The sequence below is a fragment of the Scyliorhinus canicula genome, chromosome 9 (genome assembly GCF_902713615.1).
Source record: "Scyliorhinus canicula chromosome 9, sScyCan1.1, whole genome shotgun sequence".
Classification (NCBI taxonomy): Eukaryota; Metazoa; Chordata; class Chondrichthyes; order Carcharhiniformes; family Scyliorhinidae; genus Scyliorhinus; species Scyliorhinus canicula.
Window position 1 is genome coordinate 92,386,417 of NC_052154.1, and position 26,435 is coordinate 92,412,851.

General features: G+C 45.6%; 1 protein-coding gene across 4 annotated transcripts in view; it reads left to right on the top strand.

The window, feature by feature from the left end:
- The first annotated feature begins 340 nt into the window (after positions 1-340).
- The window catches only part of LOC119971529 (zinc finger protein 239-like), a 57,098-nt gene continuing 31,003 nt past the window's right edge, over positions 341-26,435 (top strand). The window contains exons 1-3 of one of the 4 annotated variants that reach the window (XM_038807156.1): positions 341-926; positions 1,164-2,242; positions 3,196-5,631. In XM_038807156.1, the coding sequence (XP_038663084.1) occupies positions 1,209-2,240 (1,032 nt within the window). In that variant the 5' untranslated portion in view covers positions 341-926; positions 1,164-1,208 and the 3' untranslated portion in view covers positions 2,241-2,242; positions 3,196-5,631. Of the gene's footprint in view, positions 2,243-3,195; positions 5,632-26,435 lie in introns of those variants that run through there. The other 3 variants (XM_038807158.1, XM_038807159.1, XM_038807155.1) reach the window with 3 other exon arrangements.

Here is a 26,435-nt window from a genome sequence, read left to right on the forward strand (position 1 = left end):
TGAGGGGCCAGGTGGCCAACTCCTGCTCCTAGTTCTTATGTTCTTATGGTAACAGGAGGTGTTGGTGATGTAACAACCGGTGTTAATGATGTTACAAGTTGGTGTTGGTGATGTCACAGTGGGTGCTGATCAAAAAAATGAAATAAGATGATGTACTATGGGCGCTGGTGTGGTAACAATAGGTGCTAGTGATGTGACAGTGGCTGTTGGTGATGTCACAGTGGGTGCTGGTTATGTCACAATGGGTGCTGGTGATGTAACAGGAGCGCTAATGATGTCACAGTGGGTGCTGGTGATGTCACTGATTGCTGGTGATGTCAGTGTGTGCTGGTGATGTAACTGTGTGTGCTGGTGATAGAACAGTGGGTGTTGGCAATGTAACAATGGGTGCTAGAGATGTAACAATGGGTGCTGGTGATGTAACAGTGGGTGTTAGTAATGTAACAGTGGGTGCTAGTGATATAACAGTGGGTGCTGGTGATGTAACAGTTGGCGTTGGTAATGTAACAATGGCTGCTTGAATGTCACAGTGGGTGTTGCTGTGGCAATCGGTGGTGAGCCTATCAGCTGCCGAGTCGATGCTGATTGGATGCCATGTGTGGTATATTGAATCTGGAAGGAGTTCTTCGTGTCCTTGTGTGCGGTTAATTTTGTTGTTGATTCCGAGGCTTCAAGTTGTATTGGGCCCTGGCCTCGGACACGGTGAAGCTCGGGGACCGGCCGCTTTCCCGCCGCAGACCGGACTCGCTCCGCTGATAGATGCAACGGTGAGCAGGAATGTGAGGCTCGGTGCGGAGTGGGCAAAGAATTTCCTTTGTGTTGATCACATTTCCGCGATGTGGATCCGGGATCTGGGCTGAGACACGGTGCTGAAGGCAAACAGGAGTGAGTGTGCCGGGAGTGAGTCTGAACTCAATGGGATAAAGGTATGAGGCAAGGATGGGGAAAAAGGAATGGGAAGTGAGACCGGAATTGGGAATCGGACCTGGGACTGGGACAAAGCTACAGTTAAGTCCTGTTGCTCTGTTATTGTCACCCGGCTGGTTTAGTGCTCTGGGCTGGCCTGAGAGAGGGATAGGGCTGGAAAGGGCGCCTGCCCCTGGATACTATAGCCTAGGGGAACCCATTGGATGTTCGCTCATTCATGTGTTTTTTGTGCACAGTTTCGCAAGTCGAAAATTGTTCAAATACTCTCGGACTAAATCAACATGGAAATAGTGAAAGAAACTGAAGTGGGAGCGAATGATTATCCTGGCTCTGGAACAGCAGAGATTCCTACACCTGGAACAGCAGAGAATCCTACACCTGGATCAGCAGAGATTCCTGGACCAAGCCATCAGCGATTAACCGATGAGGAAGTTGGAGGTTTTCAATGTCAGGTGTGTGGGAGTAGCTTCAGGTGGGCAAGCCGCTTAAAAAGGCATGAGCGCATTCACACTGGAGAGAAACCATTTGAGTGTAACGTGTGCAATAAACGATTTTACACATCCAGTGACCTGATCCAGCACCAACGCATTCATACTGGGGAGAAACCATTTGCATGCTCTGTGTGTCAAAAGCGGTTCTCCTTGTGCAGTGTATTGAAAATCCATCAACGAATTCATACAGGAGAAAAACCATTTGAATGTCAAGTGTGCAGAAAAAGATTCAGTGCATCCAGTGACCTGACTGTACATCAGAGAATTCACACCAGACAGAAACCATTCAAATGCACTGTGTGTATAAAACAGTTCTGCACATCCAATGACCTAATAGTGCATCAACGAATTCACACTGGAGAGAAGCCATTCACCTGTGCAGTTTGTAAAATGCAGTTTTACACATCCAGTCACTTGACGGTACATCAACGAACTCACACAGGAGAGAAGTCATATGAGTGTACAGAATGTAAAAAGCGGTTTTACACATCTAGCAACTTGTTACAACACGAGAGGATTCACACTGGAGAGAAACCGTTTGAATGCTCGGTTTGTAAAAAACGATTTTGTTTAGCCAGACACCTGAAGTTGCACCAGCGAAATCACACTGGAGAGAAACCATTTCAATGTTCGGTATGTAAAAAGAGCTTCGCCCAATCCAATACGTTGTTAGTTCATCAGAGAATTCACACTGGGGAGAAACCATTCCAATGCTCTGCCTGTGCAAAGACATTTTACACATCCAGTCACTTGATGCGGCATCAACGGCTTCACACGGGAGATCGGCCGCTTTCCCGCCGCAGACCAGACTCGCTCCGCTGATGGTGTAGCCATGCTGGCCACGCAAAATGGACACTGAGCCAAACTAAAATGGAAGGCTGCTGGGAAACAGACAGTTCAGCCAGAACAGCAGTCTGCAAAGAGCAGTTTGCATTCTGCAGCAGCAGAAACCAGTTTGGGCTCAGGTGAAAAGACCTTAGCTAGGTGCAAATGGCAAAACGCTTTGCATGCTAATGAGGCCATCAGACTTGAACACCCACACAATAGATACATTTGGTTCTGAATGGACACATTCCAATCAAGACCCAGACATCGAGGCACCAGAAACCTCCGAACAAAAGGACATAAGAAACGCCCCCTCCATCACGGAGACCCCCTCGCATTGGGGAATTAATCCAGTATCGATAAGAAATTGATCCAATAGGTAGAGCCCGCCCGGGAAGAGGGAAGGACAACGGAACCCCTATAAAAGATAGGGACCTCGTGTTGTCCGGTCTGTTAAACCCGTGCTCCGGCCCCGACTGACACCTGGTATCCTGACTCCAGCCGTTGAGCACCAGCCGCCGAAACCGTAAGTTCAACGCTCGCTACGCGATCCAAGCCCGCTAGACTCCCAAGTGCCAGAGCGCTTGCTGAAGGCTGCAGACAAAACCAGGACGAAGGCCTCGTTCTCTGACCTTGCCTGTTCCTGTTAGATAAGTATTCTGTTTGCTTATGTTTAGTTGTAGCTTAGTCTCTTAGTGTGTGCATGAGTATTTATTATTAACTGTATAATAAATATTGATCGTTTGAACTTGACTAATCGGTGTATCGTCTTTATTACTTTGAACTTGACCTTGGAATACTTGTGACGTTGCCTATACGGCAGCTGGCGACTCCAGAGCTAAATAATTACATAGAACAGAGCCTAGCAGTGTTAAGCACACGTCGAACTCGGAGGCGTGTTAATACACTCCAATAAACGCGTTTTACGCCCATAGTAAAACGTGCAACAATGGGTACAACGGTGAGCAAGAATGTGAGGCTCGGTGCAGTGTGTTCACATGTACATAGTGTAAGATGCGGTTTTTCACATCACGTGATCTGTCTGTACATCAGCGAACTCACACTGGGGAGAAAGCGTTTGAGTGCAGTGTGTAAAATACACAAGAGTCAATCTAGTTCATTGACATTTCATGAATGAATTCACGCCGGAGATGAACCATTTAAGTTTTCAGAACATTTTCACACACCCATTCATTTGATGCAACACTAGCAGATTCACACTGGAGAAACTGAGAATTGTATTTTATAAGAAACTCAACTTGGTGAATGTGTGAATTCCCACTGGAAAGGTACTGTTGAATTTACTGGATTAGATTGGCTTGGATTTTTCCAACTTTTTAGTTTTCTGGTGTTCATGCTCGGTTGTGTTGCAGCAGCAAGTTTGTCTCTTGCAAATTGAAATATGTCACAAATTCTGGGAAGATGATATTGACACTGTTAGGCTATTTGATTACACACAGTCTCCTGGTAGTGAGGTGATTTTGATGCAACATCAGAAAGAATATGTAGCTGATATTGATGGAGGTTTGGATTTGTGTTCAGAACTTTGGCATAGGGAAAGTTTAGAGTTGATTTCAGGTGTGGAGCTGAATGGCAGTGTCCAAAGCTGAGTTTACGTCGTAAACTCCCACTGCTTCTGTGGAAACCATTACTTGCCTTCCCTCTGGAAAAAGCATCACCTAATGCTGGTCAGAGAGTTCAATACACAAATGGAAATTATTATTAAATAATGCGCAAGACCAACAATCCCACAAACTTCCATTTTAAATGGGCCTAACTCAAGTGATGTGTAGTGGACCATGGTCAGCATTATCATAACTGTGGTTGTGGCATCAATGAGTGGTAAGTTTCCCCCTCCTGTTTTCAGGTGTGACTGCACTGCAAGGCAAAGCTGAAAACTGAGCCTATTGATGGTGGAATTCACCTTACGTTGTCAATGCGTGATAGAGGTTCTGGCTCCATGTTGTGCCCAGTCAGATATTTATTTTTTTAGTGGGGGTTACTATCTGTGTTGTGAAGTAGCAGGATACGGTTCATTTTCCTGGAAAATGGAGACATCTTTTAGCTCCCCATCTCACCAATGTTCTGTTCCTTTGTGTTTGGGAAGATGAACATTGGAATGCCAATCTGCTCCTGCTGGATTTGCCATCCAGCTGCAGTTAAATCCATACCCAGAACTTCCACCATAACTTGGTGGTGGTGATTGTCTCTTGATTTGAGAATGATGTCTACTTGAGGTTGTGAGTTTCTGCCATGGGTCTTCATGTGAGTGAACATGCTGATTCTCAGCTTGCAGGTCTTTGCGCACATTGGGCTGAATATCCCAAGAGATACTGGAGTCTAGACTGCAGAATGTGCTTTTTCTTTCCTTCTTTGCCACTGTTCGGCCTCATCACAAAAGCATTTGGACTCAAAGCATCATGTAGAAGTTGTCACCATTTTCAGTAATTGATAGCAAGCTCCTCCCCTCCTCCCAATCATTAATGTCAATTCTGCTGCACTTTTCAAGGAGAACTTGCGAGAGTCTTTGTACTGTTTTCTTTGTCCTTTGGCTCTGTCTATATATATGTTTCTGGAACCCACCTCTTCATTCACCTGAGGAAGGAGCAGTGCTCCGAAAGCTAGTGATTTGAAACAAACCTGTTGGACTTTAACCTGGTATTGTAAGACTTCTTACTGTGCTCACCCCAGTCCAACGCCGGCATCTCCACATTTTAAAAGTAGTTGACTTTGCATGGATTTTGTTCATGGAACTTCCTTCAAGAGGGACACTAGCATTTATTTGTTGGTACTTCCATTGTACCTGGAGAATGCGGTGAAGAATGCTGGTGGAATTGTCCAGCGCTGATACACAGTCAAAGTCTCATTGTGCTGGTTACAACTGCTCTGTACACAAAATAACTTTGTTGACTTTCTGAGATCTACTGCCTCTGGTGTGAATATTAAATACTGACAAGAAGGAAAATTCTTTAACCTCAGTTCCTTTGTGCCAAACGAAACTGACCTTCATAAACACACATGATTAACAGTTTCTGGGTGACTGCAGTGTCATTGCACAGTGTACCAGATGCAAGCCACTCTCAATTTCTTCAATTCTGCCAACTAGATGTTTGGCCTGTCCTTGAAAGTTGCCAAGTAAAAACTCATAAATCGCACACGTGGACAGAAAAGTATTCGGCCTTCATGTATACTGAAGGAGAGACTCTGAAGGAGAGTTTCAGCTCTTCCAACTCAGCTTTCTGTGAACTACAGTGGTGAATGATTGACAAGAAATCTTAATATTACAACAGTGACCCAGAGTTGCATTTCACCAATCAGTTGTTTATTGTACATACTTTGATTTCCAAATTTAAAAAAAAGGAGTCAATAAAATTGATATTGGAAATTATCATTTTTTGTTCTCTTTGTTGTTAGGTTTTATTTAAATATTCCTGCTAAATGGGAAGAGGTGATTGAATTTGCTTTTTCAGACAGGACTGGTTCTCAGTGACCCCGAGTCAGCAGCAGTGGGGAATGAATTTGGCGTGGTAGCTGAGTTAATGTAGCCCTGGATGTTTGGTGTTCTGTTATTAGATTACCCAATTATTTTTTCCAATTAAGGGGCAATTTAGCGTGTCCAATCCACCTACTCTGCACATTTTTGGGTTGTGGGGGCAAAACCCACGCAGACACGGGGAGAATGTGCAAATTCCACACGGACAGTGACCCAGAGCCGGGATCGAACCTGGGACCTCAGCGCCGTGAGGCGGTTGTGCTAACCACTAGGCCACCGTGCTGCCCTTGGTGTTCTGTTATAAGGCTGAAAGCATTTGTCCTCAGCATCTCTTCGGAATTCTCGAGCGGTACGGTGGTGCAGTAGTTAGCACTGCTACCTCACGGCGTCGAGGACCCGGGTTTATCCCATTCCCGGGTCACTGTCTGTGTAAAGTTTCCACATTCTCCCCGTGTTTGTATGGGTCTCACCACCACAACGCAAAGATGTGCAGGGTAGGTGGATTGGCCATGCTAAATTGCCCCTTGAGTGGGAGAAAAATTTACTAATCTCTTCGGAATTAGCACCTCTACTCAAACATAACTTCTTTTATTCATATCACCTAGTTATTTTTTTATCAAGGTAAGTGTCTTAATCTGTTTAGTTGCCAAAGATTTGCATAAGCAAACCTGAAGAAGACAAAAAAACATTGACCTGAAATAAGCAGATTCCAAATGTCCACAGGGAATGTTAAAAATTCCCAAACCACAGTTTGCAAGGCAGTAATGAATTCAGACAATCTGCAGGATTATCTGAAATGAGAAACATCTAAAAACAGGAGCAGAGACATAGAATTACGACAACAGAGAAGGAGGTTATTTGGTCCTTCAAGTCTGTCCCTACTCCCCGCAAGAGCAAGTCAGCTCGTCCCACTCCCCTGCCTTTTCCTCATAGCCCTGCTATTTCTTTCTCTTCATATAGTTTTCCAATACCCTTTTCAAAGCCATGCCTGAATCTTCCTCAACCATATTCTCAGGCAGTGCACTCCAGATTTTAATCAAGGTTAAAAAAGATTCTTCCTCGTGTCATCTTGGTTCTTTTGCCGCTCACATTAAATAGGAAGCCTCTAGTTCTGATTGCTGCCAGTGAGAAGTTTCTCCCTACCTACAGCATTCAGACCATTCATGACTTTGACACCTCCAACAAATCTGCTCTCAGCCTTTGTGCTCAAAGGAGAACAGCCTGAGTTTCTCCAATCAATCTACATAACTGAGGTCCCTCAATCCCACAACCGCTTTTCTGAATCTTTTCTTCAATCCTCTACCAATGCTTTCACATCCTAAAGTGCCAGTCCTGGAATTGGACACAATAGTCCAGATAAGGTCAATGTGTTTTATAAAGGTTCATTATACATTGCTTGCTTTTGTACTCCAGGGGCTGGATTCTCCATTTTTGGGACTATGTCCCCACACCGTCGTGAAAACTGTGATCTTTTGTGCCAGGAAAACTGGCGTCAAAAGGCCACAGTTTCACTGTCTTGCAGGGGGCTAGCAGGCATCTGTCGTGGAGCTCGCAGCTCTAGCTGCCGATACGGCACCCTGCACTTCCGGGTTAAAGGCGCACGGTGGCGGCCTCCAGCAGCTGTGCCATACTCCATGGCAGACTCAGCCCGCGGACGACGAACGCCGAAATAGTGCCCCGCATCGGTCGCTCGCCCGTCACGGACCACCCGCGCACATAGCCTCCAGTCCCGAATGAAGCCCCCCTTGCCCTCCGATCAGCCCTCCCCCGACTGTGGCGACCCCGGACTGAGTCTTTTTACAGGCGATATGGAATGTAGATTTTTTTTCTGAACACAATGCACATCGTTATCATATATATGATGCATTGCCATGAACAATGATCAGAGGCATTTCACAAATGGAAACAATTAGATCTCCAAGGGTTTTTGAGAATGGTCAAGATTGAAGCAGTGAGATCTGGGGCTGTGCTGATTGTAGGGGTCAGACTGGGAGATTGCAGTCCAACTGGGCTATCACAACGTAATTTTGAAAAATGAATTGTAGGTGTTGCTCAGTAACATGTTGCAACTTCAGAGGCCGGTGGAGTTTGTTGGTCAGAAAGACCCCAGTCGTCTCCAGTGGTGACATTGGAAATGAGGGCGGCACAGTAGCACAGTGGTTAGCACCTTTGCTTCACAGCGCCAGGGTGCCAGGTTCGATTCCCGGCTTGCATCACTGTCTGTGTGGAGTCTGCATGTTCACACCATGTCTGCGTGGGTTTCCTCCGGGTGTACCGATTTCCTCCCACATGTTCTTTTGTGGTGTTATTGACCAATCACCGCAGCGAAGCTTTTTTTTATTTTGCTATAGGATATGACCGTCATTGGCAAGGCCAGCATTTGTTCCCTTAACTAATTGCCTCTAACTGCCAGGCCAATTTTGAAGGCAGTTACACCCTTATTAAATTTTCACCGGTCTTGAGTCACATGTAGGCGAGACCAGATATGGAACGCACATTTCCTTCCCAATAAGGACATTATTGAACCACACAGGTTTTAATGACAATCGATAATAGTTTCATGGTACCATTACGAAGAATAGCTTCCAATTCCAGATGTTGTATTAATCAATTGAATTTTTTGCTAATTGTATTTGAATTCTACCAGCTGCAAAGGTGCATTTCAAACCCATGTCACCAGGGTAATAGCTTGGTCCTTTAGATTATTCATCCAATCACATTACCAGCACACCATCTCCCATATGATACAATCAGAGGATTTAGAATTAAACATGGGCAGTTAATCGTGAGCTCTGGGTCAGCTGTGGATCAGTTGGCAGCAGTCGCACCTCTGAATCTGTGATTCATGTGTGTAAAGGTCTGTTACAGTTGGGCTAGACATCACTGAAGACTGTCCCATTGTCACTTCATCTGGAAAATGCTGTATTTCACCCACACTGATCAATGAACCCCTAAATGTTTGTGGCTCCAAACGCTCTGCATCAAGAACTGATTTGTGCAGTCCATAATATACCTTCAGCTGGTCGTCTAAATTTACAAGATTCTCCTGTGCATCTCAAAACTGAGACAAGGTAGACTCAGTCAAGGACCACTTTGACAATTGTCTCTCCTGGACACAGTAATCCTCCCTTCTGAAGGGAAACAGCTTTATTCCTTAGTCAATCTCCGATTGGACCTTGGGAACCATTGCAGACGAGCTACAAAGGAAAATTGCCTCCAGTGGTATGGTCAAATAAATATTTTTTGCTGTCAAACCTTTCATGAAATATGTGAAAGTTATTCCTCACAGTACTTCAAATCTTTCATGAAGGATCTCACAGAAATTTACAAAACCCTTAACGGGATTAGGTAGGATAGATTCAGAAAGAATGTTCCCGATGGTGTGGTGGTCCAGAACTAGGGTGCCATGGTTCGAGGATAAGGGACCTTTTAGGACTGAGGTGAGGAGAAATGTCTTCACCCAGAGAGTAGTGAATCTGTGGAATTTACTTCCACAGAAAGTAGATGAAGCAAAAATGTTGTGTAATTTCAAGAGGAATTAGATGTAGCTTTTGGGGCTAAAGAGATATGGAGGCAGGAGGGATCAGGGTATTGAACTTGATCAGCCATTATCTTTTTGTTTAAATGTTTCCAATTAAGGGGCAATTTAGTGTGGCCAATCCACTTACCCTGCACATCTTTGGGTTGTGGGGGTGAGACCCATGCAGACACGGGGAGAATGTGCAAACTCCACACGGGCAGTGACCCGGGGCCGGGATCGAACCCGGATCCATGGCACCGTGAAGCAGCAGCGCAAACCACCATGCCACCCAATTAGCTATTATCATAATTAATGGTGGGGCAGGCTCAGAGGGTTGGATGACATCCTTCTGCTTCTATTTTCTATGTGTGTTTCTAAGTGGCCAAAGTTACTCCTCACAGTACTTCATTAACGATTGCAAAAATATTGTTGAACAATTCTTTCGTGTTTCGATATGTCACAGGTGATAGACCAAGGCAATTGAGCAGAATACAAAGATCAGGCAACAAAAAAAATAATAATTAATAATCGGTATTACTTTCACAAGTAGGCTTACATTAACACTACAGTGAAGTTACTGTGAAAAGCATGTAGTCGCCACACTCAGGCACCGGTTTGGGTACACAGAGGGAGAATTCAGAATGTCCAATTCACCTCACAATAATAATAATAATCACTCGTCACAAGTAGGCGTCAATGAAGTTACTGTGAAAAGCCCCTAGACGCCACATTCCGGTGCCTGTTCGGGGAGCCGGTCCGGGAATTGAACCCGCGCTGCTGGCCCTATTCTGCATTACAAGCCAGCCCCTTTAAAGCACATCTTTGGGGACTTGTGAAAGGAAACCGCAGCACCCGGGGGAAACACAAGCAGACACGGGGAGAACGTGCAGACTCCACACAGTTACCCAAGCGGGAATCGAACCTGGGACCCTGGCACTGTGAAGCAACTGGGCTAACCACTGCAACCTTGCCGCCCTACCATGATATTGAGTGTAAGCCAAAATAATTCACATTCTGTAATGGGCACAGGAGTCAGGAAAGGTGAGAGAGAGAAAGTAGCACTGTTAAAACCATTTTGGGTGAGGAGATTACAGATATCAGGAAAAAATGATGATTGAAAGGTATCCCTGATCAAAGTTGTAATCTGGGCTGGGTGAATGTCGCCTCAAGTATAGGGATATAACACCTTTTGAGGCAGTGGCAGGCAGAATAATATGGCTCCAGGTGTACAACCAGGACACAACTATGGGAGACAGTGTTGATTACACAGTGGCTGCAGTACATGTTGAGGAAATACACAGTCAGGTACCAGGTGTGAGTGATCAGATTCTGGCTAAAATAGAGGTGTATTTTAATAAGGGTGTTTTTTTTCTTGTTCATTCAGAGAATGTGAGATTCGCTGGCTAGGCCAGTGTTCACTGCCCATTCCTGATTGTCCTGGAAAGTAGAAAATCATGCAGTGGTTTCTTTTCCCAACCAAAATGGGAGGGCCTCAGTGTTATTGTACATGTGCGACCACCCCCCCCATCCTATTCCGCTCCCCCATGGCCACCTCTCTCCCCCTCCCAACACCACCCCCCCCCCCGCCGAGCGAAACACCTTGGGCGGGATTCTCCGATCCTGGGGCTAAGTGTTGACGCCGTCGTAAACGCCGGAGCCTTTTACGACGGAGTCATCTGGCTCCTAGGAGCAGCGATCCTGCACCGCACAGAGGGCCAGCATGGCACTGGAGCGTCTCACGCAGCTCCAGCTGCCGATACAGGCACCAGCACGGGCGGCGCGAGTCTGCGCCACGGCCGGCGCAAGTCCGTGCATGCGCGTGGGTTGCCTTCTCTGCGCCGGCCCCCAGGCAACATAGCGGAGCCCTACAGGGGCCCAGCGCGGAGGAACAAAGGCCCTCCCCGGGATTAGCCTACCCGCGATTGGCCGATCGCGTCCAGGCCAAAGTGGAGGCCCCCCCAGAGTCGAATCCCCCCTCCCCCACACCAGGATGGCCCCCGCAGCATGAACGGCGTGTATCCGCCGTGTAGGATCACCCGCGGACGACGGCGGCGGGACTCGGCCGAACTTGGTGGGTACTTGGCCCAACGAGTGCAGAGAATCATCGGGGAGCCTGACCGGCGCCGCGGCGACCGAGTTGGCTCCAATGGCGCCGATTCTCCGGTCGCCGGAAAATCGGCGGAACGGCGTCGCGAGAGTCACGCCCCCCCCCCCCCCCCCCTCCCTCCACCCCCCCCCCCCCCCCCAGTGATTCTCCGACCCAGCACGGGGTTGGAGAATCTAGCCCCTTCATCTTGTGCTGCTAGAGAATGGCAGGTCAGTCACTGATAAGATGGCATCACAGGATACAGGTAAAAGTATTTTAGGTTATCTAGACTAAACTCAGCAGGTGCTCTCGTGGCTGAAGGTTTTTCTTTTAGTCTCTTTCAGACAGTTATGAGAATATTCTTGTCCTCAGAGCATCTGGATATTATAGAATCAGAGTCTCAATCATTATCACAGGACAGAAGGAGGCATTCGGCCCATCAAGTCTGCACCTGCTCTTTCAAAGAGCGATCCAGTTTGTTCCCTTGCGCTTTCCCCATATCCCTACAATTTTGGTTTCTCTCAAATCCTTATTCAACTTGTCTTTTGAAGGCTATTAGTGAATCTGCATTCACCATCCTACCAGGCATTACACTCAAAATCCTGGCCGCACTTGTTGATGATTCTTTTGCAAACATGCTTAAATCTGTGCGCACTGGTTACGTTTCTCACCATTGGAGGTAATTGATCTTCATTTACTTTGTCTAAACCATTCATAGTTTCAAACATTCAGTTAAATTGTCTCTTTGCCTTCCCTGCTAAGGAGAACAACCACAGGATTTTCTGCCTACTTCGGATTGTCCCATGCTCTTCTCAGTCACTAATCTAAACTGTATGCTACAATTATCACTCTTACCCAAATGTTTCCCCACAGACCGACTTGGTCCACCTCATTTTACAGCAGTAGATCCAGCAATGCTTCCTTCCAAATGGGACCAGATGGATTCTGCCTTTGCCTTTTGGACTTCTGGACAATATGAAGATTTCAGTATGGTGCCTGGAACTCGCTGCTGGAGGTGGTGGCAGCAGGTAGGATCGTGACATTTAAGGGGCGTCTTGACAAATACAAGAATAGGATGGGAACAGAAGGACACGGACCCTGGAAGTGTGGAAGGGTTTAGGTTAGATGGGCAGCATGGTCGGTGCAGGCTTGGAGGGCCGAAGGGTCTCGTTCCTGTGCTGTACTTTTCATTGATATATTCTAGAACTCATCCTGGACATAGTGAGCACAGGCCAGGTGCTGCATTCCCGACAGCCAGTTGGTGAAGGAGGAGACCAGAAGTCATCTTCATTCTGTTTTGCATTTGTTCATAAAGCAAAATCTTACAATATAGCTTCTGAATCTACAACCCAACAGCAGAGTCGTGTGTCTTTATTGGGCAGCACGGTAGCACAAGTGGTTAGCACTGTGGCTTCACAGCGCCAGGGTCCCAGGTTCGATTCCCCGCTGGGTCACAGTCTGTGCGGCATCTGCACGTTCTCCCCGTGTCTGCGTGGGTTTCCTCCGGGTGCTCCGGTTTCCTCCCACAGTCCAAAGACGTGCAGGTTAGGTGGATTGGCCATGATAAATTGCCCTTAGTGACCAAAACGGTTAGGAGGGGTTACGGGGATAGGGTGGAAGTGAGGGCTTAAGTGGGTCGGTGCAGACTCGATGGGCTGAATGGCCTCCATCTGCACTGTATGTTCTCTGTTTATCTGTGCCCTAGTAATTATCAAATTAATGCCCTCCATCTGTATACATGTAACATTTGTACAATTATCACCAGGGGAAATGTTTGTCCTGGATTCCGTTCTGGGGAGAGTCACTGTAGGAAAGGAACCAATTGTTATTATCAAAATGCTTACATCACAGGGAGAAACCAGTTTAGAGAATAATTCATGCAAGAGATTCCAGAATCTCCAACCTAATCCATGACATTCAACAAATTTCTGACCAAGTCACTCTCCTGTGCACATAATAAACATTATGGTGATTTCTGACCAGTGTGAATTTGTTGATGCCTGTTCAAGCAGCCCGAGGAATAAAAATGCTTTCCACACACTCTGCACTCGAATGATTTCTTTCCGGTGTGAGTTTGGTAATGCTGTGTTAATTGGTCAGATATATAAAATAGTCTTTTACAAGCAGTGCACTCGAATGGCTTCTCTCAAAGAACAAAGAAAAGTACAGCACAGGAATAGGCCCTTCGGCCCTCCAAGCCTGTGCCGACCATGCTGCCCGTCCAAACTAAAATCTTCCTGGGTCCGTATCCCTCTATTCCCATCCTATACTATTCCCATCCGGACTATATGGTCAATGGAAGGGTCTTGGGGAAAATTAATGTACAGAGAGATCTGGGAGTTCAGGTCCATTGTACCCTGAAGGTGGCAACGCAGGTTGATAGAGTGGTCAAGAAGGCATACAGCATGCTTGCCTTCATCGGACGGGGTATTGAGTACAAGAGTTGGCAGGTCATGTTACAGTTGTATAGGACTTTGGTTCGGCCACATTTGGAATACTGCGTGCAGTTCTGGTCGCCACATTACCAGAAGGATGTGGATGCCTTGGAGAGGGTGCAGAGGAGGTTCACGAGGATGTTGCCTGGTATGGAAGGTGCTAGCTATGAAGAAAGGTTGAGTAGATTAGGATTGTTTTCGTTGGAAAGACGGAGGTTGAGGAGGGACCTGATTGAGGTCTACAAAATTATGAGTTATGGACAGGGTGGATAGCAACAAGCTTTTCCCAAGAGTGGGGGTGTCAGTTAGAAGGGGTCACGATTTCAAGGTGAGAGGGGGAAAGTTTAAGGGAGATGTGCGTGGAAAGTTTTTTACGCAGAGGGTGGTGGGTGCCTGGAACGCTTTACCAGCGGAGGTGGTCGAGGCGGGCACGATAGCATCATTTAAGAGGCATCTAGACAGGTATATGAACGGGCGGAACGAACAGAGGGAAGTAGACCTTGGAAAATTGGAGACAGGTCTAGATAAAGGATCTGGATCGGTGCAGGCTGGGAGGGTCGAAGGGCCTGTTCCTGTGCTGTAATTTTCTTTGTTCTTTATTCATGTATTTGTCAAGACGCCCCTTAAATGTCACTATCGTCCCTGCTTCCACCACCCCCTCTGGCAGCGAGTTCCAGGCACCCACTACCCTCTATGTAAAAAACCTGCCTCGTACATCTCCTCTAAACCTTGCCCCTTAAACCTATGCCCCCTTGTAATTGACCCCTCTACCCTGGGAAAAACCTTCTGACTATCCACTCTGTCTATGCCCCTCATAATTTTGTAGACCTATATCCGGTCGCCCCTCAACCTCCGTCGTTCCAGTGAGAACAAATCGAGTTTATTCAACCGCTCCTCATAGCTATTGCCCTCCATACCAGGCAACATCCTGGTAAATCTCTTCTGCACCCTCTCTAAAGCCTCCATATCCTTCTGGTAGTGTGGTGACCAGAATTGAATACAATACTCCCAAGTGTGGCCTAACTAAGGTTCTATACAGCTGCAACATGACTTGCCAATTCCTATACTCAATGCCCCGGCCAATGAAGGCAAGCATGCTGTATGCCTTCTTGACTACCTTCCCCACTTGTGGACCTGTGCACCTAGATCTCTCTGACTGTCAATACTCTTGAGAGTTCTACCATTCACTGTATATTCCCTACCTGCATTAGACCTTCCATAATACATTACCTAGTGTGAAATTGTTCATGTTGGAATAAATTACTGGATTTGCTGGAACACTTTTTACATACTGAACATTCAAAGGGTTTCTCGCCAGTGTGAGTTCACTGATGATGCTTTAAGTTAGCGGATTGTCCAAACTGTTTCTTACACACTATGCACTCAAATGGCTTCTCCCCAGTGTGAGTTCACTGATGCGTTTTCAGGTCACGAGTTGTGCAAAATCGCTTCTTACACTATACACTCAAATGGTTTCTGTCCTGTGTGATATTGTTGATGCACTGTTAAATAACTGGCTTTATTATATCTTTTTTTACATTGTTTGCATTCAAACGGCTTCTCTCCAGTATGAACAAGCAGGTGCATTTACAAAAGATGAGGCTACGTGAAGCTCTTCTCACAGACAAAACACTAAAAGGCTCTTCCTTCCAGAGAGACAGCCCCTTGCTGACTGGGTCCAAGATTCTCAGCTGGTCTGGGTCCTGGAATCTCCACTGATCATCTACTAATACGTCAGTTTCTTTCATCATATCCATTTTGGGTCTTAGTCCCAGAGTATCTGAACAGTCTCCACCTTGCTAACCTGAACACACAGAACATGGGAATCAATAATCACCTTTCTGGTTCTCTAGTACAACAAAGCCCCGACACTGTTGACACCGGGCTCAAATCAGCATTTACTGTTATTGATTAACAGCTCTTGGAGATAATCCAAGGGCTTTACTCACACTCCAAATGTGAGGCAAAGTTGCCATAGTCCCAGATGACCAAAGGCTGTTTCCCCTTTTCATGGAGAGAGCTAACTGATGGTGATTGGAACACCACACCTCAGGCGAGGGCAAGATAAGAAGGCAGGGCCTTCATGAATAACCTCAGCTGGTACGGGAATTAAAATCATGCTGTTGGCCTCGCTCCGCATCACGATCCGGCTGTCCAGCCAATTGAACTAAACCGGTCCTGTAATTGTAGGTTGTGTGTGAAGCAATACCTGAAGCTGGAGTCTGGGTTCACCTGAGAGCTGAGTTACCTGAAAGAGTTCATTCAGCTTTGCTTCAAAGTCAGTTTGGGTCATAATCTCCAATTTATATTCCAAAGCTTGGCACTGGAGTGTTGCTAAAGCTGATGTGCACAGATGCTGTTTTTCAGTATGACTGCATCCTGAAAGACTAATTGTGTGAAATCAGTTCTGTAAAATTCACCTGACTTTGGGTTGTGACTTCACAAGCACTGGGGGAATGACTCAAATTCAGTTCAAGTAACAGGTGAACAGAGGTTGACCAATCGCCACATGGGGCTGAATTTGTATTTGGGACCCAAAGGTGAAAGCCCGACTGGTACCTTCCCAAAGACTCTGAAACATTCAACTTTCAAACATTGCGTCCCACAAAACACGTTAACCTTTAAAATATCATCAGAATTATTCTTAGATCACAAAACCAAACAAAACCCTTGTTAAACCGTTTCAAGCAGCTTGCTGTCCCGAATACCCTTCCCCCTAGTATTTCTTCACATCTCCTCTAAACGTCCTGCCCATTACCTTCAATCTAAGTCCCCTGGTTATTGACTCGACCACAAGAGGAAAGGTACCTTCCTATCCACCCTTTCTATGCCCCTCATAATTTTATACACCTCAATCCGAACCCTCCTCAGCCTTGTATATTCCCTTGCCACCTGAGTCCACCCAAAATGCATTACGTCTTTTCATGGTTAAACTACATTTTCCACTCTTCTGCCCATCTAACCAGCCCATCTATATCATCCTGTAATCTGAGGCCTTTCTCCTCACTATTTACACCACCAATTTTTGTCTCATCTGCGAACTTACTTATCGTACCTCCTACATTCACATCCAGATCATTAGTGTACACTACAAACAACAAGGGACCCAGCACCGATCCCTGCAGAACACCACTCCCAGTCAAAAAAACCTTCAACCATCACCTTCTGCCTCCTACCACTAAGCCAGTTTTGGATCCAGTTTGCCAAATTGCCCCGGATCCTATGGGCTCTTACTTTCTTCACCAGCCTCCCATGCGGGACCTTGTCAAAATCCATACTAAAGCTTATGTAGTCTACATCAACCATACTATCCTTATCTACACACCGAGTCACCTCCTCAAAAATTTCAATCAAATTTCTAATAAATGATCTCCCCTTGAGAAAACCATGCTGACTACCCTTGATTAATCCTTGACTATCGAAGTGCAAAATAATTGTCTTCTGATTTTTTTTCCAGTTGTCTCCCTACCACTGAAATGACACTCACTGGCCTGTAATTTCCTGGTTCATCCCTACTTCTCTTGTTGAATAATGGCACCATATTAGATGTCCTGCAGTCCTCTGGAACCCCTCCTGTGGCCAGAAAAAAATGTAAAATGTTTGTCAGAGCCGCTGCAATCTCCTCCCTTGCCTCCCACAGCAACCTGGGATACATCTCATCTGGCCCCAGGGATTTATCCACTTTTAGGCCCACTAAAGCTGTTAATACCTCCTCCCTCTCAATGTTAAGTCGTTCAAGTAAATTACAATACACCTCCCTGATTTCTCTGCTGACATCATCCTTCTCCATAGTGAACATGTGCAAAATACTCATTTAAAACCTTACCAATATCTTCCTGTTCCGCACACAAATTGCCATGTTGGTCCCCTACTCTTAACCTGCTCAACCTTAATACAGTATACTTCTAAAACACCTTTGGACTTTCCTTTATTTTACCTGTCAATGCTTTTTCACCACCCCCCCTCTTCACTCCCTAATTTCTTTCTTCAATAATCCCCTGCACTTTCTATATTCTTCTAGGGCTTCTGCTGTTTTGAGCCCTCGGTATCTGCCACAAGACTCCCTTTTTTCCTTATCCATCCCTGGATATCCCTTGACATCTAGGCTTCTCTGGACTTATTGCTCCCTCCCTTCACTATCAGGGGAACATATTGGACCTGTATTCTCTCTATTTCCTTTTTGAATGAATCCCACTGCTCTGATGTAGATTGGCCTACAAGTAGCTGCTCCCAGTTAAATTTGGACACATCCTATCATATTGTATTAAAATTTGCCCTCCTCAGTGCGGTACGTGACACAGGGGTTAACACTGGGACTGGTGCGCTGAGGACCCAGGTTCGAATCCCGGCCTTGGGTCACTGTCCATGTGGAGTTTCCAAATTCTCCCCGTGTCTGCGTGGGTTTCACCCCAACAACCCAAAGATGTTCTATGTGCAGGTTAGGTGGATTGACCATGCTAAATTGCCTCTTAATTGGAAAAATAAATAATTGGGTACTCTAGATTTATAAAAAAAAATTGGCCCTCTAATTAAGAACCATAATTTCTGGTCTATCTTTGTCTCTTTCCATAATTACCTTAAATGTTACTGAGCTATGGTCACTGTTTCCAAAATGTTCCCCCACTGAAACGTCATCCACTTGCCCGGCTTCATTCCCTAAAACTAGATTCAACACTGCCCTCTCCCTTGTCGGATTTTCTACGTATTGGCATAAAAAGCTCTCCTGGGTGCATTTTAAGAATTCCGCCCCCTCGAAGCCTCTGACACTTTGACTATCCCAGTTAATATTGGGGAAGTTAAAATCCTCTACTATTAGTATCCAATTTTTCTTCCAATTCTCAGAGATTTGCTGACATATCTGCCTTCTATCTCTTGCTGGAAATGAAAACATATCAGAAAAGATTCAACAATGACAGTGGCCCGGATGAGAAGATTCTTTGGAGTGGAGGATAGGTGCACAAAATATGCGGAAGGACCGGCAAACCATGTCCATATGTTTTTGATATGTCCAAAGCTTAGGGGATTTTAGCAGGGGTTTACAGACATCATGTCCACGGTGTTAAAAACAAGGGTGGCGCTGAGTCCACAGGTGGCGATTTTCGGGGTGTCAGAAGACCCGGGAATCCAGGAGGAGAAAAAGGCAGACGTTCTGGCCTTTGCTTCCCTGGTAGCCCGGAGACGGATACTATTAGCATGGAGGGGCTCAAAGTCCCCGAAGTCGGAGACCTGGCTATCGAATATGGCTAACTTTCTCTGTTTGGAGAAAATCAAGTTCGCCTTGAGAGGGTCACTGTCAGGGTTCAACCAGAGGTGGCAACCGTTCGTCGACTTCTGTGCGGGAAATTAATCGTCAGCAGACGGGGAAGGGGAGTAGTTTAGATTGGTGTAGAGGTCAATGAAGGTGAGACCTGTACGACAGGTAAATGGCTTTTGCACTACGTTTATGGTTTCATGTATATTGTTTATTTTGTTGTTGTTACTATACCAAAAATACCCCAATAAAATGTTTACTTAAAAAAAAAGAAAAGATTCAATAAAATGTTTCCAGGGATGAGGAACTTAAGTTGCATAGTAAGATTGGAGAAATGTTGACTGTTTTTCTTGGACAAGGGAAGTTGAAGAGGATATTTGATGGCGGTATTCAAAATCATGAGGGATGTGGACAGAACAATTTGGGAGAAACTGTTCCCATTGATCGAAGGAACAAGAACCAGTGGGCTCAGACTTAAGGGAACTGAACTGAAAAAAGCAAAAAGCAATAACATGAGGAAAAGCTTTTTCATGCAGCCACTTATTTGAATCTGGAATGCACTGTCTGGCAGTCTGATGCAAGCAGGGTCACCTGAAGCTTTCAAAGGGAACTGGATCATTATTTAAAAAACAACAAAAACTGCAAGGCTTTATTTTAAATGTACCTTTACATCCACACTGATTTTCCTTTTGGAGAATAGGGCGGTTGTGGTGGAAGGATTCCTGAATTGATTATCATCCATTCAGTTTTGTTATGAAGGTTCCTTCCATGACCAGTAAGTCCTGGCAATGCACTTGTACCCGGAGCTCCTGGTCCAGACGTAGGGGCGCTACCACTGTGCCACAAGACTTCCTTGAAAGGCTAATGGGGTGGGGGGGAAAGAGAGATAAAGGGACAAGGCGAAATGCTCCTTCATAGGACCAGCACAGACACAAAGGTCAAAATAACTGTACATGATTCTATGACTTATATGTATTCAAGTTTGTTGACAATGCAAAACCAGATGGGATAGTAAGCTGCAATGATGAAGCACACAAGAACCTGGCAGAATATAATGCAGAGAAACATGGATTTATCCAACCAGCAAAAAAAAAATTGAACAGCAGAATATTTAAAAACAATTAGTATCATTGATCATAGAATTTACAGTGCAGAAGGAGGCCATTCAGCCCATCGAGTCTGCACCGGCTCTTGGAAAGAGCACCCTACCCAATGTCAACAACTCTACCCTATCCCCATAACCCAGTAACCCCACCCAACACTAAGGGCAATTTTGGACACTAGGGGCAATTTATCATGTCCAATCCACCTAACCTGCACATCTTTGGACTGTGGGAGGAAACCGGTGCACCCAGACGAAACCCACGCACACACGGGGAGGATGTGCAGACTCCACACAGACAGTGACCCAAGCCGGAATCGAACCTGGGACCGTGGAGCTGTGAAGCGATTGTGCTATCCACAATGCTACCGTGCTGCCCTTTACAGTTACAGTTCAGAATTATCCTTATATATGAATCACAGAAACAATTAGGAAAACACATAGAACATATCAGTTGTTGCAAAGGAATTGGAGTATGCTTTTATTAGGACCACGTGCGGAGTCTGCACGTTCTCTCCGTGTCTACATGGGTTCCCTCCGGGTGCTCCGGCTTCCTCCCGCTGTCCAAAGATGTGCAGGTTAGGTCAATTGACCATGCTAAATTGTCCTTAGTGTCCAAAAAGGTTAGATAGGGTTACTGGGTTACGGGGACAGGATGGAGGTGTGGGCTTAATTAGGGTGCTCTTTTCAAGGGCCGATGCAGATTCAATGGGACGAATGGCCTCCTTCTGCACTGTAAATTCAATGATAGAATTCCTACAGTGCAGAAGGAGGCCATTGTACTGAGTTGAGCAGTAACAGTGTCCTTCATGGGCAGAGTTGTACCATGTCGTACCAGTGGTAGTTCCATTGGTGTAGTCTTTGTCGTGCTTGCTGTCGGCAATGTTGCCTTTGGTACGCGTCGTGTCGTTGTCTTTGATGTGGTTTTCATAGGTTGTGATGTTGTGTCGGTTGGTTTTGTTGCCGTGGTTGCTGCGCTGAAGGATCACACTCTGTGGATAAAACGAGTCCTTCACACAGTTACTCGTGTCAGCGTGCTTTTTGGCATCTGCTGTTTTCTTGAGTGTGCCGTCACTGAGTTTGCGGCGCTCCCCATCTGAAGTCATGTCCGGCTTACTTGAATCAGCTTTGGCGTTTGGTTGATCCCCATCTGGAGTCTGGTCTGTTTCACCTGAGTCAGTGTTGGTTTGTCGATGCTCCCAGTCTGGAGCCTGGTCTGTGTCACCTGAGTCAGTTTTGGTTTGTCGTTGCTCCCCATCCGGAGTCATTTCAGGTTCACTTGAGTCAGCTCCATTTCAGGAGTCAAAAGATTCAGGAATGCATTTGCTTGTGGAGAGGCTCGAGCGAATGAGGTTTGAAGTAACGTGGTGTTACCGGAGCCACCAGTGGTCTCACTTTGATCGTCGAGTGCCTCTGTACACACTAGCTGAGGTCTGTCACATTGTACATCTTGTATGGGAAGTGGGATGCTGTCGTCACTTGTCTCACATACAGTGGGTCGAGCCTCAGTAGCTTCTTGGTTCACTTGAGCTGGGTAGACCATCAGAGTCTTCAAGTGGCTCAAACAATGTGGGTGGACTGTCATAGTCGCTTTGTTGTTCACTGGAGCATGGTAGACTGTCATAGTCTTTCTGTTGTTCAGTTGAGCGTGGCAGACTTGTATCGTCTGCTGCTGATTGCTCAGAGGAGGTTGCTAGACTCTCATGTTCTTGTTCATGCAAGGACTGTGCTTTGGAGTCTTGCGTTGCTTCTGACGTGGAGGCTGTCCACGAGCTCGCTGTGGAGGCTTGTGTCACTGGAGTCACTTTCTGTGTGGAGACGTGCAGTTGTCTCACTGTGGAGTCTTTCATCGCTTTCTGTGTAGAGGCTGGGACCCTTTGTGGTGCGTGGACCACTTTCTGTGTGGCAGCAGGCCACTCTCTGTGGGTTTATACTGCTCTCTGTTTCTTGGTCTCAGGCCGCAGTATAATCCTGCACTCACGAGTCAGGATGTCATATATGCTGGGCTGAAGATCCTCAAATCCGAAGAACACATCCGCGTCTGTGTTGGATTCGGTACTGGGGTCGCCATCTCGAATGATGAAACCTTCGTCTGAGTCGTAGTCTTCCAGGACCATATCATCACTTTTTGTCTCGGGCTCGTGATATCCAAAGAAGAAATCAAGGTCGGAGTCGTTGTATTCAAGGACTGTATCATCTCTTTGGGCGGGGCTAACTGCTTGTTGCAGGGTTCTGCGGAGGTTAATTTCAGCTACTGATCGAATTTCAGGCATTCTGCTGTCGCTCCAGGTGAAAGAATCTTGTTTTACCGCTTTAATTTTTTTTTCCATGTTTTGGGACATTTCCCCTTTAAGTGGGTGTGGTCTGGGGCCTCTGATGTCATGACGCGTGTGACGTAGGTCGTAGGAAGTGATTGGGCATGCTCAAATCGCTGTTCCTTTACTTGGGGCCTTTTTCACCACTGCGCATGTGCAGCACCTTTACTAAGCTGGCTGCAATTAAAAACTGCAGATTTCTGCTGCACCTTGTGGTGAGTTTTGGTGCTTCTTTTACCGTTTTTTCTTGTATTCTCCTCGCAGAATTCTTGGAATTTGTCCAGGACTGCCTGGAAATTGCTCTTGTTTTGCCCCTTTGAGTAGTTGAAGGTCTGGAAGATTTTAGCTGCTTCTGGATCCGCGATGGTGAGTAGAAGCTTTATTTTCTCTGCATCCGCCACACCATCTAGGACGGACGCTACCAGGTAGATCTCGAATCTCTGCCTGAACCAACACCAGTTTTCACTGAGATTGCCTTGGTACCTGAGCTGTTGTGGAACCGGAATCCCGAACATCCTCTTGCCTGACTGTTGTTGCTGGTTGTCACTGCTTGCTGAGTTGTAACTATATGGATTGAAACAGCCACTCCTGTGTACCATGTCTCGTTATGCTCTTGGCGTAGCATAAGTGGCTTCCTTGATGTGCACTCTGAAAAAGGAAGGTTCAGACGTGGAGATATCTTCAACACGTTTATTGTTCTACTTACAATTCTCCTACTCGGGTTCGTCACTACTGTTAATCCTTCTATAGCTACTCAGACTGACAAACCAGTCTGCTACAATCCACGTGGTGGATGTGATCAACCCTGTGTCTGTACACACTGAGTATCTCCACTGGAAAGAGGAAGATCATGTGTGCTGTGTCCTTTATATATGGGTTGGTGTAATGCCCCCCTGTGGTCGTGTCACCTCTGTGTGTATCGTGAATGCCCATTGGTTGTGTCCTATCTAACTGACCTATTGGTTGAGTTTCTGTGTGTCATGTCTCTGGTGCTCCCTCTAGTGTCTAGCTAGTCTACATGTACTTACATTAACCCCTTGTGTATCTACAGTGATGCATATCACCACAGTGACATGGGCAAGACTGGGGATCTGTCTATAATAAAGGCAAAATACTGCAGATGAGCACCTTCAAACAGTCCACAAGCAAGACTGCAGCCTTCTTGTTACTTGCCATTTCAACTCACCATCCTGTGCTAATGTTCACATGTCTATCTTTGGTTAGCTGCAATATTTCAATGAAGCCCAGCACCAAATAAAGGAGCAGCACCTCATCTTCTCATTTGGGGCAGTGCGGCTCATGGGACTCAAATTGAGTTCAACAATTTTAGATTATGACCTGTCTTGTCCATCTTGACCTCTTTTTCTCAATGCAAAAATGTGTTTGACCCAATGCAGCCCCCCTTCCCAACTGGGCCACCTTCCACATGTTCAAAAAAATGTCTTTCACCCAGCACAAACATTTGCTCTCCTTTAGCACATTCTGCTGTTTTACCTTTAGTTACTATCAACGATTTTTATAATTCTTCACATTGCCATTAACATTCCTTTGTATACAGCCCTGCACATCTTTGTTTCAATCTTTCACTGATCAGTGACCTTCTACTTAGCCCCACTCACTCCACATATTCTTGTACAAATCCATCACATTTCTCCCTCTATTTAGCTCTGAGTAAGCATCATAAAGACTCGAAACATTAACTCTCCACAGTTCTCTCTCCACAGATGCTGCCAGACTTGCAGAGGCTTTCCAGCTTTTACTGTTTTTATTGCAAGGGATCTGTCTGAATTAGCATTCATGTCGAGAGGGCTAGAATACAAGAGCAGGGATGTACCTCTGAGGTTGTATAAGGCTCTGGTCAGATCCCATTTGAATAGGGTAGTTAAGAAGGCATATGGGACAGTTGCCTTTATCAGTCATGGCATAGAATATAAGAGCATGGAGGTTATGTTGGAGCTGTACAAAATGTTTGTTAGGCTATAGCTGGAGTACTGTTTGCAGCTCTGGTCACCTCACTGCGATTGAATTGGAGTGGGTACAGAGGAGATTGACAAGGGTGTTGCCTGGGGTGGAGCATCTGAGCTATAACAGGAGGCTGGATAGGCTTGGACTGTTTTCTTTAGAGCAGACAAGGTTGAGGGGGATATGATTGAGCTGTTTTTGTATTCTTGAATAGTTTATTTCATATTCTATTTTCCTCTTTCGATCAGCTTTGTTGGTTTGCATAACACCCCATCCTCATTCTTACTACTATTCTTTGCAACATTATAAAATTCTTCTTTTAATCTAGTACTATTATTACCTTCCGATTAGGGCAAGATGAATATTTATTGCTGATTTTTTGTATTTTAATGGATTGTATTTCTGTTGAATATTTTGAATTGTTTTTTAAATAATATACAGAGCGATGAGGTCTTACATTGTCAAACTGTTAGAGGATTTTTGCAGCATTGTAGGCATGCGCTGAGGGGCAGATCGGAAAATTTACTGCAACCATTTTTACTCACTCAGTAATTAACTTGCAGACTCATACTCTGATAACTTTGCCTTTTTTTGCTCTGCGGCCAGTAATTTCATTTTAAACCTGTGTGTGTTTGTTTCCTCCTTTTTTCATCAGCATTCTTGCTGCTTTGAACTTCACTGTGTTCCTGTGTCCTCAGTGCCCTCTCTGCTCTTTTTGAAAGGTTCAAAAATCTATATTTACCCACTTCTATATACTATGTTTCAAGTAAAGGTAAAGCTACCATAGTCTCAGATGACCATAGGTCAGATTGAGAAGGCAGCTGTTCCTGAATAACCTGGATGTTGTCGAGCTTCTTAAGTTTGTTGGAGCTGTATTCATCCAGGAAAGTGAAGAGTGTTCCAATACACTCCTGACTTGTGCCTTGTAGATGGTGGACAGCCTTTGTGGGGTCAGGAGATGAATTACCCGCTGTAGTATTCCTGGCCTTTGACCGGCTCTAGTAGCCACAGTATTAGTATGGCCAGTCTAGCTCAGTTTCTGGTCAATGATAACCCACAGGGTGTTGATTGTGGGGATTCAGCAATGGTAATGCCATGGAGCGATAGTTAGATCCTCTCTTGTAGGAAATGGTGATTGCCTGGCACTTGTGTGGCGCAAATGTAACTTGCCACTTGACAGCCCAAGCCTGGATATTATCCAGGTCTTGCTGCATTTGGACATGGGCTGTTTCATTATCTGAGGAGCCGCGAATGGCACTGAACATTGTGCAGTCATCTGCAAACTTCCACACTTCTTGACCTTATGATGAAAGGGAGGTCATTGATGAAGCAGCTGAAGATGGTTGGGCCTTGGACAGTACCCTGGGGAACTCCTGTAGTGCCGTCCTGTTGCTGAGATGATTGACCTTGACAGCCGCAGCCATCTTCCTTTATGCTAGATAGGACTTCAACCAGCGGAGAGTTTCCCCTCTGATTTCCATTGACTCCAGTTTAGCTAGGGATTCTTGATACCATATTCGGTCAAATGCTGAATTGGGTTCAAGGACAGTCACTCTCACCTCACTTCTGGCATTCAGCTCTTTTGTGCCTAATTGAACCAATCCTCAATGTGAAGATGGGGGTTCCTCTCCACAAAATGGTCACTTCTACTGATACTATCATGGAGATGCATCTGCAGCAGGATTTTTGGTGAGTGAAGATCACAATTTGGACATCCATAAATATTAGATAGTATACTGCAACCATCTTAAAACCTACAGTTCCACCACTTTACCAGGGAAGTTAAATTCTTCAATTCAGACTATGAAATTGCCACGTCTTACAGATATTGCAGGGACACAATGTGTCTGTGAGAAACCAGTTGTCAGGCAGAGAAACTGCATATGTTACAATTCAAAGTCTATTCTACGATGTGTAACAAGGTACCATTGTGATGACCCCAGTATGTCTGCTGATAGAAATAGGGGGGGAAATGAATGATGGTGAACCCCAGATATTGGACTACTGATATCTCTAATTTCGAGAGAA